At 41.4% G+C, this 14,051-nt stretch overlaps 1 protein-coding gene across 2 annotated transcripts in view; it reads left to right on the plus strand.

Moving 5' to 3' along the window:
• ttc7a (tetratricopeptide repeat domain 7A) overlaps positions 1–14,051 on the plus strand; it is a 425,510-nt gene that overhangs the window by 265,466 nt on the left and 145,993 nt on the right. For both annotated transcript variants that reach the window (XM_028820451.2, XM_051919615.1), the window contains 2 exons: positions 4,162–4,278; positions 8,612–8,712. In XM_028820451.2, coding sequence (XP_028676284.1) covers positions 4,162–4,278; positions 8,612–8,712 — 218 coding nt within the window. The remainder of the gene's footprint in view (positions 1–4,161; positions 4,279–8,611; positions 8,713–14,051) is intronic.

Genomic DNA, 14,051 nt, shown 5'->3' on the forward strand with positions numbered 1-14,051 from the left:
TAGTAATACAATTCTTCTCTCCCTTTCTCCACACCTCCCAGGCAAGCTTTGTCTTCTTCCACCTGACTCCAACTTCCCTGGTCGAGTGGCTTCTTTTATGCTAGACCCGGGGGTACTTCTGGTGCCAGGGCATAGAATGATGGAAGTACTTTCAGGTCATTCAAAAGTCCCAAAAAGTAGGGATTGTGAATCCCTTCAGCTACCTCTGGCAGCCCCCACGGAACCCAACAGGGCTACCTCATGAGACTACAAGTTCCAGCATGCCCTACGGGTGTCCGTGTGGGATCCTAACCCAAGGAAGCTGCCACCTAACATAATGGGGGAGAAAATATTTATCCATGCTCATCTCCCCCAGTCCTTCCATTGTGCCTCCCGGCCAGGTAAGGGTCCTTATTGAATCGTCGCTGGGATGCCAATCTCTGTATGCCATCCATTACACCAGATGCATCCAATTTCCGTATGGTTAGGGCTGAGCGGGCTGAGATCAAAAGACAATTTGCAGCAATGTAATTGGCACAATTGACAACACACATGTTGTGACAAATGTAACATCACAAAATAAATTTGCTTTGTACACTTTCAATTAATATACAACTAATACTGTAGATAGATAGATAGATAGATAGATAGATAGATAGATAGATAGATAGATAGATAGATAGATAGATAGATAGATAGATAGATAGATAGATAGATAGATAGATACTTTATTAATCCCAATGTATGTGATGCTCAAATGTGTCTGAATAACACTGTTGCGAGGTGGCCCAGCTGAAACCAGAATTCCTTTATTTTAGCAAATAATAGTTTGGGAAGCAGACTTCAGGGTAATGCTGTGAACGATGGTTCCCTTCTTGGTTACGCTGCTATTGTCATTTGTGTTGTACTCTTTTTTTAGCCAACACTAACTGTGCTACCCTTCTAAGATTGGTTGAAATCGGAGTAATCAACATAGACCTCAGCATTAATGTTTGCAGTACACCATGCAATGCATATGTCTTTGTTATATGCCATTTGGTATGGAATTTACAAAAGCGGTGTCAATGTTTGTGATGCGCCATCTGTTGGAATGACAAATGAAATGCATTTTATTGCTAAAGATGTTTGTGAGGCGCCATCTTTTGGAATGACAGAGACATAGCAACCGGGCTGACACACAGACAGAGACGCAGACACTTATCCTTTTATTAAGGTGGCTAGACACTAAGACAATTAACAGTAGGTGTATGCATTGGGTGTTATTACCAACACTGAAGACAGCTGTATTGAGTGGACATACCTGTGATATGATTCATTCAAGATCATTGAAATATAACTGATGTGTCATTGAAATTCACAATGAAGCAACATTCTCTGTTCACTTCATTGTCTTGGTGTTGCTAAAATGTCAACACCAAAAAAGACTGTGTAGGACTTGTAGATGGTCAGATTTTTCCATAATGTTAACCCAATTTTCACATCAAGCCTGTGTTTTCTAAATACCAACGTTTGCATAAGAAATGGCATGTTTTATACACGATGTCTCTGGCCTTTTATACTAAATGTCCTTTTAAGGACAAGCCGTTTTTCTTTATCTAGGCATAATACCCATTGTTGACTTGGCAAAGTCTTTTACTGTGTCAGGTTGTGTGATTTTCTTTTTCCAGGTCAGCCACATCAGAGCCCTGGAGGAAGCAGACATTAGATACCGTCCCTACACCTTTTCCTTTATTTTAGCCTACATACTGACAGCAGTGTGGTCACCTTTGTAAAAATTTTAAAATCTTGATCCAAGAAGGGTATATTTCACTATTTCTAGTATTTGTGTGGAACATCTTAAGGCAACAAAAAATAATTTGTGAGCTCCAGGGGTGTCGAACTCCAGGCCTGGAGGGCCACAGTGGCTGCAGGTTTCCATTCTAACCCTTTTCCTAATCAGTGAACAGTTTTCACTGCTAATGAACTTGTTTTCCCTTCATTTTTAATGTTTTTAAGGATTCAGTCTTCTGAATTGATTCCTTTCTTCATTAAATGACAGCCAAATAGAAATGAGATGTGAAATGAGCCAACAGATGACCAGCTAAATTGGGATTTCAAACTCCAACCAATTTCATTCCAACGAATCTCTTAATGAGAAGCCAATTATTGTTGCTGTTAATTAAACCCGTTATTTAATTCCATGGCTTGTTGTTGCTCTCATCCTGCCACAGCAGACTGTTGATTTTCTGTTTTTTTTTCTCTAAGAACACCGTTTGGTGACCTGAGAGATCATCCTTAGCGAGACCTTCACCTTTCTTTATTGTCAGATATTGTGTGATCATATGGTTTGGCTGCTAATTAAGGAAAAAGAGACAACTAATAGACCTGAGTCAAGTTAATTAAAATTAAAGCAAAAGAAGTTAATTAGCAGCAAAACCTGGTCACTAATGAAGAAGATGGTTAGAATGAAAACCTGCGGCCACTGTGGCCCTCCAAGCCCGGAGTTTGACACCCGCGCCTTAGACTATGAAAGAGATAAAGATGTGAATCCATCCATCCATTTTCTAATCTGATTCATGTTACTCAGAGCTGCAGTGACCTATCACAACACCACTGGGCAACAGTTAAGCACGGGGCACATTCTCACTTAGAGTGTACTCACACTAGCAGTTCATTCTGTGCCCGAGCACATTTGTCTGCATGTAACTCCTCCAAAGTCCAGTTTGTTTGACTGGTGTGATCGCTCCGTACCTTGGAATAGATGTGCCCAGGCATGGTTCAGGAGAATTCGGCAAAAGTGTATCACGATGATGTGACAAGTCAGACAGTGCAATTCTCCTTTCATTTGATACCATTTGATTTAAAAACAGGTTTTTATTCTCACAGATGGACATGAATTGTAGTTGGCAAGAAAAGCTGAAAATTCCTTCCTGAAAACCATTTGTCTCCGTAAAAATCTTCTCGCAAGTGCAGCGCGATTGACAGCAAAACACTGTGCTGCACACTCAATACATCTAAGAGGAAAGAGTGTTATCCTGCCCTACACGACTCCAAAAAAAAAAAAACAAAATAAGTAAAAGCATTTTGACATACATGCTGTCACTCCGTGTTCAGATCTTGGTTTGGCTTTAGACAAAGTCACATGGGGATGACGAAAATGTCCCCAGGCCAGCGCTCAGGCATGGTCTGAAACAAACATGCCTAGTGTGAGTACATCAGTGACCTCCTCCATCACTATGTGCCTGCCCGCCCACTAAGGTCCTCTGATTCTGGTAATCTTGTTGTGCCCCTCACTAATCTACACTCCATGGGTGACAGGGCCTTCAGCTGTATAGCGCCCAGACTCTGGAATGACCTACCAAAATTAATCAGGTCAGCTGACTCCATGAATTCTTTTAAAAAACAACTCAAAACTCATCTGTTCAGGAAGGCTTTTAGCTCTACTTGACTTTATTACCTTTCTCTCAGTTTACTTCTCTGTCAAGATGCCAACGTAACCTGTATGTGTGTGCTAGACCATCAATTATGTTGTCTGTTTTTTTTTTTTCAGAATTTACTGTCTTAATCTTCTTTATTTATTTATCTGGTTTGTACAATGCTATATACTGTATATTCTGCCGTTCTTTATTATATTCTGTAAGTGCCTTGAGCATGGGAAAGGCGCTATATAAATAAAATGTATTATTATTATTATTATTAACCTTAGCCACTGTGGGCCATTTTATTGACACCGGTAAATCAACGTTGCCCGGCTTTGGGATGAAAACTGGAATCCCCAGTTAAAAGAAAACACATACATACAGAACGGACATCCAAACTCCACAGAGGTAGTGGCTGGTTAGGGATTTGAGCCGACAATGTTAATAACTGAGGTGCCTTTGAATAAGTAAGCAAAAAAAACAACCTTCTAAAAGCCATGCCGCTGGTGCACATTCAGCCTTGTGCCACTCTCTACCTGGAACTTTAGCCCAAATATTTGTCTTTGTTACGCCTTCATTCCTACGACCTTAACACATGCCTTTGCTTCACTGCAGTCACTGTTTATATTCGTGGGTGGACACTCTGCTGTCTCTCTACTCTTGTAGCAGTTGTGTATTTGGTGTTGAGATAGGCCCGACTTTAAAATGTGCTACGCACTAAAACAGTTTCTGACCGGCTTTTCAGAATACAATGCATTCAACTGTTCTTTTTTTTCCCTCCTAGTTTGCTTTTCACAAAGGCTAAGATTGAAGCACAACTGAAGGGTCCGGATGTAGCACTGGCCACCTGCAGACAGATGCTGACCTTCTGGCAGACGTCCTTCAACTTGACTCACTCCAGGTATTCAGGGGTTCCCCCCAATGTCGCCCCCCTGTTACACAGCTGATCTGTCACAGAAGTGACTTCTTATTTTATCTGTCTGTTGTCTCCCTTTGTGTCACGTTTAAATGCATCTGTCCATTTTGGAGCAAAGTTCTTGTGTAATATTTTGAATTGTTTACATTTTTTTAATCTAATCCCACGTTACTCAGAGGAGTGTTTCGTGTTTTTTTGTCTTCAGCATGATGAGATTTTAGATTATTTAAGGCCATCACAGTGTCAAAGAATGTGGTGGCACAGTGCTTAGCATGGCAACATCTTTGGTTTAAATCCCTCATCGGCCATTCTCTTTGCACATTGTCTGTATTGGTCACTCCAGTTTTCCCCCCATGTCCCATCAGTGTTAAGCTAATCGGTGATTTCAAACTAGTCCTGTGCATGCATGTGACGGTCAATGGCAACTAAAATTTTATTTTTAGTCATTTACACAGAAATACTCAGCTATGCAGTACAGTATGTGCTGTTTCCCCCTTCCAGCGGTCTAGCTGGGAATCTTTCACAGTTGGCCAACTAAGGGGCATGGGAGACGGTCAAAAACTAAAATGGGCTCTCATGTAGGTTGATACTAGACACTAAGAAAACTGCGCCCAAACCTAAAGAAGATCCAGGGTGCTCAACACTTTCTTGTCCTGTGACAGCCTGGGAGATTCCCTCTTGGAGATACGAAAGTCTGTGTCATCTGACAGACTCTAGCTGGGATGTCCTCTGCATTTTTTCTCCTTTGCCACTCTCCCATAAGGCTATGGCTGGAGAATCTCGCAGGCAGCAGTTGTTCTCTGCAGAGTCTCTCCGTTCTGAACAAATGCAGCTTGTAATTCCTCAGAGTTATCAGAGGTTTCTTGGTGGCCTCCCTCACTGCCTCCTTTTTGTACAGTCACTCAGTTTTTGTGGAGCACCTGCTCTGGGCCGATTTACAGCTGGTCCATACTCCTTCCATTGCTTGATGATTGGTTTAAATGGACATATATTCAGAGACTTGGATATTTTCTTGCCTCCATCCCCTTCTTCTCATGGGGTTCTTTTGTCTTCATTGTGTAGGTTAGGCTGCATTACTGACTCACCACAAGCTGGACCTTCCAGCATTTCCACTCCAGTCTATTGAAACCCCTGTAATAATATGCCCTTTGTCCGCCTCTTGAACCCTCAGGTACCACTCTGATGACCAGGTGAATGTACAATAATTATTTATTTTATTACTGTACCGTGCACAAAGCACCCTCCACTCCACACTCATATAAACAATAAACTACTCTCTATAAACCAATACCTCCTCGCCCAGACACTTCGCCCTCCTACCTCCCAGCTCAGCTCAGTGTCTGGGCTTTCCCATAGTCCTTTTATATTCCCTGACCCGGAAATGGTTCCTGGCAAAACCCACAAGTCCGTTTCCTTCCGGGTCAGGGTAAACAGTCCTCTTCTTCACCCCGGGAGTACGTCGTTTCTTCCGGTCACGTGACTGCGACGCACTCCCGGGTTATAGGGCACACAAGAGCCCACTAGCCCCTCTACAGCAACTCCCGGTGGTCCCCAAGGTATCCAGCAGGGCTGTGTATAGAAACTACAAAGTCCATGAGGCCCTGCTGGAACTCGGGGCACCATCATGCGGTCCGGAGGACTCCTCCTAGCGGCCTGGGGGTGGCGACCGGAGTCTGTAGCTGGTTGTCCATCACACCCCAGACAGGTGATCTCCATTGAACTAATTATGGGACTTCTAAAACCAATTCCTTGCACCAGTGAGGGCTTAGGTGTGTCAATTTAAAGGGGATTAATGCTTTTGAGATCAATAATTTTGCATTTCATATTTATACTTAATTTAAATCTCTTTGTGGAGTGCCACTTTCACTATGACATTAAGGAGTATTTTACTTTGGATCAATGTCAAAAAGCCAGATTCTGTCCCCTCTTATTCAATGTTCTATGACAATAAAATGTGCAAATTTCCAAGGGGTGAGTACTTTTTTCTTGGCACTGTACATTATGGACAAGCTCACATGGGACTTCAGGGATGGCAGCCACCAACCACCTGGTGTCTCTGGTTCAGAATCAGATTAGCTTTTCCCAAGTGGTATGTGAACATTAGAACAGTTTTGACAAGAACAGGCTGTTCAGTCCAGCAAGCTCATCCATCCTATTCACTTAGAATCTGCACGGTAACATCAAGTTGAGATTTCAAGGTCCCTAAAAGTCCTACTCACCACCACACTACTTGGTCATTTATTCAACGTGTCTACAGTTATAAAGTAATATTCATAGACTGGCGTTTAAAAGGTCCTTCTGGCCAAAAGACATCTGATCTTGGAGTCAGGTCTGAAGTGGTTTGTAGGAGCTCAGATGGCAGGCGGAGGAGAGGATGGGGTTTGTGAAGGAGGTTATTTGGAGTATTGCATTGTGTAGTACAGGTTAGGTGCCCCACCTTGATAATGATGTGAATACTATTTAGGTAGGCCCATGGAGCAGCAGGTTATTTGTTTTCCACATATTCATTTGTATATTGCTTTCTCCTTATTAATATTTCTTCCTTGTGTGGTTACTTTTATAGTTAAACTGCAATTGTTATGTTTCTGTGGTTTCTTTGGTTCTACTCTTGATGTCTGGTACAACTCAAGAGTGTCCTCAACTGACCACAGCATATAAACCTGATAAGGTGAGTGTGGTCAAATCAGTGCATTGTTGCCAGCAGGAAAGTGTGCAGTGAGACAAGGAGAGGACCCAGCATGGTACTAACAGAAGGGAATGAAGCATGAGCTGACACCGGCAATGCATATTAACATGTCAGCATGAAAGCAATATCACCACCAGAAAGAAGGGTGACATATTTATTTAAAAAATGTCCCTAAAAGTAATAACTCTGTAGCCACTGGCCAAGGGAGAATAATAAGCATCCAGAAGAATATTCTTTCACCAGTAGACCTGAGTCCAGCTTCATACTGTGAATGGCCACCAAAGGGAGCTCCGGGATTAAAGCTATAAGACTTTCATATTTCATTCTTGACCCCAGAAATGATACTGATGAATATTCTTAAGGTAACCACTCGGTGAGTTCTACAGGATACTCTCTGGAAGTGACCCTCAACTTTGGAACCAGAAGGACATTAATATGAAGGTTCAACTGGTGGGAGGAAGGTAGGCCACGGTTGAGACAGAGAGAAGGGGCATGCGAATGAGAATGCTTTGGAGAACTTGTTAGTCTGGTCAAATAAGTGAACCATGCCACAAAAGGGCCAAAGACGTTTTAGAACGTAATTGTGATTTGCATTTTAGTTTAATTTTATTTGGCCTTTCCTGAAAAAAACGTAGGGAGTCTGAATTTGACATTAGTTTCCATCCAGAAAGTGTCTTTGTTTATCTTGGCCGTCACCATTATGTGAAGTAGTTGTCACAGCGCTGCTAGGTAAATGTCCTGGAGGGTGAGTGACTTCGACTTTATGGGGCTGTGGGTAGAAAGGTCACAATGAATATTTCCTATTAATCCAAATTTACAGAGAAATATCAATACTAAGTGTGTTTGTTATGAGTTGATTCTAGTGCAGTGACTTTTAACTACAAATAAGGGTTCTGTCTCTGTTTTTGATGCTTATGTTACTGACTTTTTGGTATGAATCTTGCCCATCTTCTCATTTCACGTCTTATCATCTGGTCTTTATCAAAAAGTGTTGCTGTGTTTCCCATTCAAGGCAGTACACTGTAAGAGTTACGTTCAGATTTGTTTTTTGTTTGGTGTACTTAGTTATCGTGTGCTTATTTCCTGCATGTATCTCTTCCTAGTGTTATTGATAGATAGATAGATAGATAGATAGATAGATAGATAGATAGATAGATAGATAGATAGATAGATAGATAGATAGATAGATAGATAGATAGATAGATAGATAGATAGATAGATAGATAGATAGATAGATAGATAGATAGATAGATAGATAGATAGATACTTTATTAATCCCAATGGGAAATTCACAATTGTGCAGTGAAGGTGACATTTTTCTTTACTTCTTGGTCATCTAGGAGTTATTTTGGGTGCTGCCATCTGTCTTTTTCCCCATAGAGTGCAGTAAGTATCTGGGGTTCAGAGTGACTTGTCTTAACTTCAGAAATGAAAGTTTCAGTGCAGTCTGACGACTCTGGAGGAGACTCTACTCATCATTCTGTTGTCAGCAGACACTGTGCTGTAGCATTATTCTCTTCTAAAGATGTCATGTCTGATTTTGGAAACATGGTGTGGAGGGGTGGGCTTATTAAGAATGAGCACCTCACTTCACGTGAGTGTGTAATTTATTTTTCATTTTTAACATTTCAGTGAGGTGGATGATGGCAGCAGTGTTGCAGAAGCCTCTCCTTTGAGCAGGAAGCCCAGCGGATTACATCTGACCCTTCCAGAATTCCAAGACCCAGAGACTGGTGAGGCTTACACAATAAAACGTGGGACATCTACTGAGTAGTTGGGTGGGGTTCTTTGTGTCATAATGACTGCTTGAGAGTAGTGTGCCAGTGTGTCAGTATTCATTAAAGCAGGGCATGGCTTCCTGAATCATCTTCAGGGTAGGGTGTTGTTAGATAATAATAGAGAAAAGCTGCATGCCTCATGTTTTATTCCATCTGTGTCAGATACTGTTTAAATCCCTTACACATATAAAATAGTGTCACTTAAACAAATCTGGGCCTAACATTTATATACAACAATCATTATCTGTATTCAAGCTTGGCGCATCTGTGTCAGGAGGCGGGGTCCACCATTTGTCTTCCCCCTGTATTTTTCATTTTACAAATTTCATTTCTGAGCATTTCTTTCTTTGTGGAGAAATTGCTGTGCCACTGCTGTGCTAAGTGCCCTCTTAGCAGCAGATAATGGAGATCTGCACTCAAAGATGCTTCCATTACAGTAACACAACCAGGCAGGCTGCTTTTCCTGGCTCATCTAAAACCTTTGACAGCCCATCCAGCAGGCGGCTCACTGTTGTCTATAAAGCTGAAAGGCACTGAACTAACTGGTCAGTGTGTTGAGTGGCACAACCCAAAGATACACGTTAAACCTTTCTGGAAAGTTTGCCAGCGACACAGTTCTGAACTTTATCACTTTGTGGAAATGCTATTTGCTCAGCCTGATTCCTTGAAATCATTAGGAATTGATTAAAATTGATTTTGCTATTATTTATTTTTTCTAGAATATTTTACATTTAATTAATAATATTAATTTTACATCTATATAGTGCTTAACTCACTACTCAAAGCACTTAACATAAAAAGTGTGAGGTGCCACTTCAACCACCACCAAAATGCAGCATCACGTGGATAATGCAATGGCTGCTATTTTGTACCAGTACACTCGCCACACATTACCTATTAGGTGGTTAAGGGGTGAGGGGCGTAGCCAACTGGAATCAGAGTAACCAGGCCATGGAGGGCAATTTAGCCTGGACACCGGGATACACTCTGCTCTTTAAGAAGGTGCAAGCCTAAACTGAACAGCCGTGATCTCTGATCCTTCAGGTGGCAGGCACTGCATCAAGAGTAGATATAACCACATGGGTAAGGAATTACTTTGGGAAACCTTTGTCAAGCACCACAATATGGAGTTCCGTTCACAAATGCCACTTCCAACTTTGCTGTGCAAAAAAGAAGCCTTCTGTTAACGATATTCAGAAGCAGCATTGACTTCTCTGGGCTCTGAGGAATCTGGGATGGACCGTCATGCAATGGAAATGTATATTGTGGTCAGGCGAATCAATATTCCAAATCTTTTGTGGAAGGAATGTATGCTATGTGCTCCAGATCAAAGATGAAAAGGACCAGCCAGACTGTTATCAGCAATAAGTCCAAAAGCCAGGGTCTGTCATGGTATGTTGTTGTGTCATCACCCTTGGCAGAGGTCTGTTATACTTCTGTGATGAAGTACATTGAGATTTTAGAGCAACAGGTGCTGCCTTCAAGACGACATCTTTTCCAGGGACATCCATGCATTTTTCAACAAGACAAATGCAAAACCACATTCTGCACACGTTACAAAGGCATGGCTGTGGAGGAAGAGGGTGCTGGACTGGCCTGCCTGTAGTCCTCACCTGTCCACAAAAGAGAATGTGTAGAGAATTCTGCAATTAAAAATGTGACAATGATGACCCTGTACTGCTGCACACCTTAAGTCATGTTTGCAGGAAGAATGCGACAAAAAAACACATGAAACGCTTTATCGCTTGGTATCCTCAGTGCCAAAATGTCTTTTCAATGTTGTGAGAAGGAATGGCGACATTACAAAATGGTGAATGCTTTACCATCCCAGTTTTCTTGGAATGTGTTGCAGACCTGAAATGCATGAATGTATGCATATTAACAAATTAAATGAAGTTGACCAGACAAAACATGGAATATCTGCAGTTCATACTGTCTGCAATGAAATAAAAGTCAAAGTACATTTAAGAATCACTGTGGTTGTAGTAGTGTGGACAGGGCCTGAGTTCAGAAGCAATGTTAGTATCCACAACATCTGTGACCAGTGATGAGGTGGGATCAAAAACTTACTTTGAACCTTTGTCCAGGCTCACCCACCACAATCCTTGAGGCCCCGTTCAGTTCCCGTACACATAACATTCTCAAAGGAGCTATAAGTAGTATAGTATGCTGACTGTGGTAAAAGCAGAGGTTGTGCGGATTCTACACTTTACTGAAACTTGATAAAAAATTAAGAAATTGTGAGGGTTCAACTCACAGACAAATTTAGTTTTTGGTTCCACTTAAACTTAGTGCAGAATGAATGTTTATTAACTCTGGAACAGAAATGATTCTCTGTGTTCTAATTCTCTAATGAAAGAATCATTACTGACCCTAGAATGCTGATGACATAACCATTGGTACGTTGGAACAAATTAGTATGTTGGATTTGTGCATGCAGCAAGAAGGGCTTTCTCTGTTTGAATGTCAATGCCTTTAAATGTAAATCTTCAGAAGAAATAAGAAGATCTGACCACACCTTACTGCCACCTTTGTTATAATATATACATTGTCAAAGGAAAACACAGAATGTTCAAAAAGGTTTGGGGTAGCCACCCCATATACTTGAAAATCAAGCATAGAGAAAATGAAGTCTTTTCAGATGGAGCTCAATACAGAAATTAATCGGTCTAACAAGGATGGACATGTGAATTTCCCATCGGGATTAATAAAGTATCTATCTATCTATCTATCTATCTATCTATCTATCTATCTATCTATCTATCTATCTATCTATCTATCTATCTATTACACGGGGCTATTCAAAATGAAAGAGTAGATTTCAAAAATTTATTTCAAACAAACTGTATAAGACAGAAACACATTCCGTACATCACTAGATAGAGGAACGTTCAAAGTTTGGTCCTATGGTCCTTGAGGTTGCATGCACTTAACATGAGCACCATGTGTAGAGCGACAAACATCAAAACGGTTGACCATTTCTTGCCACACACGAGTCAACTGGTCCCTAGTTACTGAATTCACAGCTTCCTCAATTTGATGTTGCAAATCTTGAAGATTAGCCGGCATAGGTGGAACAGAGACTCTTTCTTTAATGTACCCCCATTGATAAAAATCACAGGGGGTAAGGTCTGGAGACCTGGGAGGCCATAGACGATGAGTAAGATCTTGTTGTCCACTTCTTCCAATGCAATTGCACTTGAACAATGGACTCACACTTCACAAATTGCAGAACGCAAAATGATTTCTCTTGTGGTGCTGTCGGCATTTTACTATAAACGAGAAACAGCTCTCGGTGGCATTCACTGGTACTTTTAGGTGGGCTTTTAAACTTTGAACTTTCTTCTATCCAGTGACGTGCAGAATGTGTTTTCTGTCTTATACAGTTTGTTTGAAATAAGTTTTTGAAATCTGCTCTTTCATTTTAAATAGCCTGGTATATGGTGGGAACCGGAAATAAAGTTGGGAGAGCCAGAACTGGAAGTGAGGTCATCAGGCGGGACTTCCTTCTGATGGTCTGCAGAGGTATTGGGTGACAGTGCCAACCCCTGGTCTGGCGGATTAATATACTTATTCGAGCCTGTAACCTGCTTCCCAATCACACGTCCATCCATCCATCCATCCATCCATCCATCCATCCATTATCTAACCCGCTAAATCCTAACTACAGGGTCACAGGGGGTCTGCTGGAGCCAATCCCAGCCAACACAGGGTGCAGGGAAGGAAACAAACCCTGGGCAGGAAACAAACACACACACACACCCACACATCAAGCACAATTTATGCACCTAACCTGCATGTCTTTGGACTGTTGGAAGAAACCGGAGCACCCGGAGGAAACACACGCAGACACGGGGAGAACATGCAAACTCCACGCAGGGATAACCCGGGAAGCGAGCCCAGGTCTCCTTACTACGAGGCAGCAGCACTACTCACTACGCCAACGTGCCGCCCCCAATCACACATGTGTGACAATATCTACTGTATAATAAATTACTTAGGATTGTGTGTGTCTAGTTCCTCTGAGCAATGTGATTGGTCAGGTTGACTTTGGTGACGTGACGAAAGAGCAAGGGGAGTTTTCTTTTTCCTTGCACTTCTGTTTTAATTTCCACTTGAGGACAAACAAAGTCTATCTATCTATCTATCTATCTATCTATCTATCTATCTATCTATCTATCTATCTATCTATCTATCTATCTATCTATCTATCTATCTATCTATCTATCTATCTATCTTCTGTTCGCTCTTTGCTAGCTAATGTAAACTCCATTTCAAACAAGTGTTTGAAAGTTGCCAAAATAAAGCATGAAACACTTTCAGTTTTTGGCTCCATTAAACTAAAAGAATTAAAATCAATGAGAAGTCTTTTAACTGTGATGTCCTGCTGCTGCCGTCCCTCGCTCATAAACTGCTACATTTTTTACAACTCGTGGCTGCTTGTTGCATTGATTTCAATTGTTTATCCCTTAGTTTTCAGGCTCGTTTCATTCTTTTAATTTTTTGAAGACATTTTCTTCATCTCCACTATCATCATGTGTTTTGCTGTTGCCTGTTCTTAGGTTCAGTTAAACAGTTAGATTTGGATGGCAGGGGACAGCTCAGGGCCTAGCAGGATCATATGATTGAACAAGTGCACTGAGAATGTAGAACGGGCCAATCACGTTTTGCTCTCACTCATTCACTGTCTCGCTTTATTCCACAATTGTGGTCTAACAGCACAATCCGCAGAGAAAGCAGCCCACAAGGATTTATCCTGGTAGTCATGATAGCCAGTCCATCCTCTGGCTGTGGAGCTCATTGACAACATACTGGCATTCTTGAGCAGCACGTTTTCCTGAAGTTGCTGTGCTATAGGGAATCTCTTTGGAAGCTCTGAAACAAGGAGATTTTTATTGGCTGTTTTTTTTTTCCTTTTTTTATTCCAGAATTTGTTTCTTTAGTTAATCTGATAATTCCATAAGGCAGTTCAAGTTAAAGCACAGATCTTGAGAAGCTAGCTTATCTTCTGTTAGCCATTGCATTTTTAAAAACAAACCGTAATGTGATGTTTCGTCTGGACTCTGTATTTCAAGTTTTGAATACTATAGCATATTCGGAAATTAAAACATTTGAACATTTTTGATGAGAACAGGCCATGCAGCCAAACCAAGCTTATCAATTCACTCCAACTAATTCCTCCAAAAGAACATCAAGTCCTAATATTCACCACATTACTCGGTAACTTAATTCATGTGTCTGCCTCGCACAGACAGGTGAAGCCACTCGCTCCTGGTTACACTGTGTCAGTAGCA

The sequence above is a fragment of the Erpetoichthys calabaricus genome, chromosome 15 (assembly GCF_900747795.2).
Source record: "Erpetoichthys calabaricus chromosome 15, fErpCal1.3, whole genome shotgun sequence".
NCBI classification, from domain to species: Eukaryota; Metazoa; Chordata; class Cladistia; order Polypteriformes; family Polypteridae; genus Erpetoichthys; species Erpetoichthys calabaricus.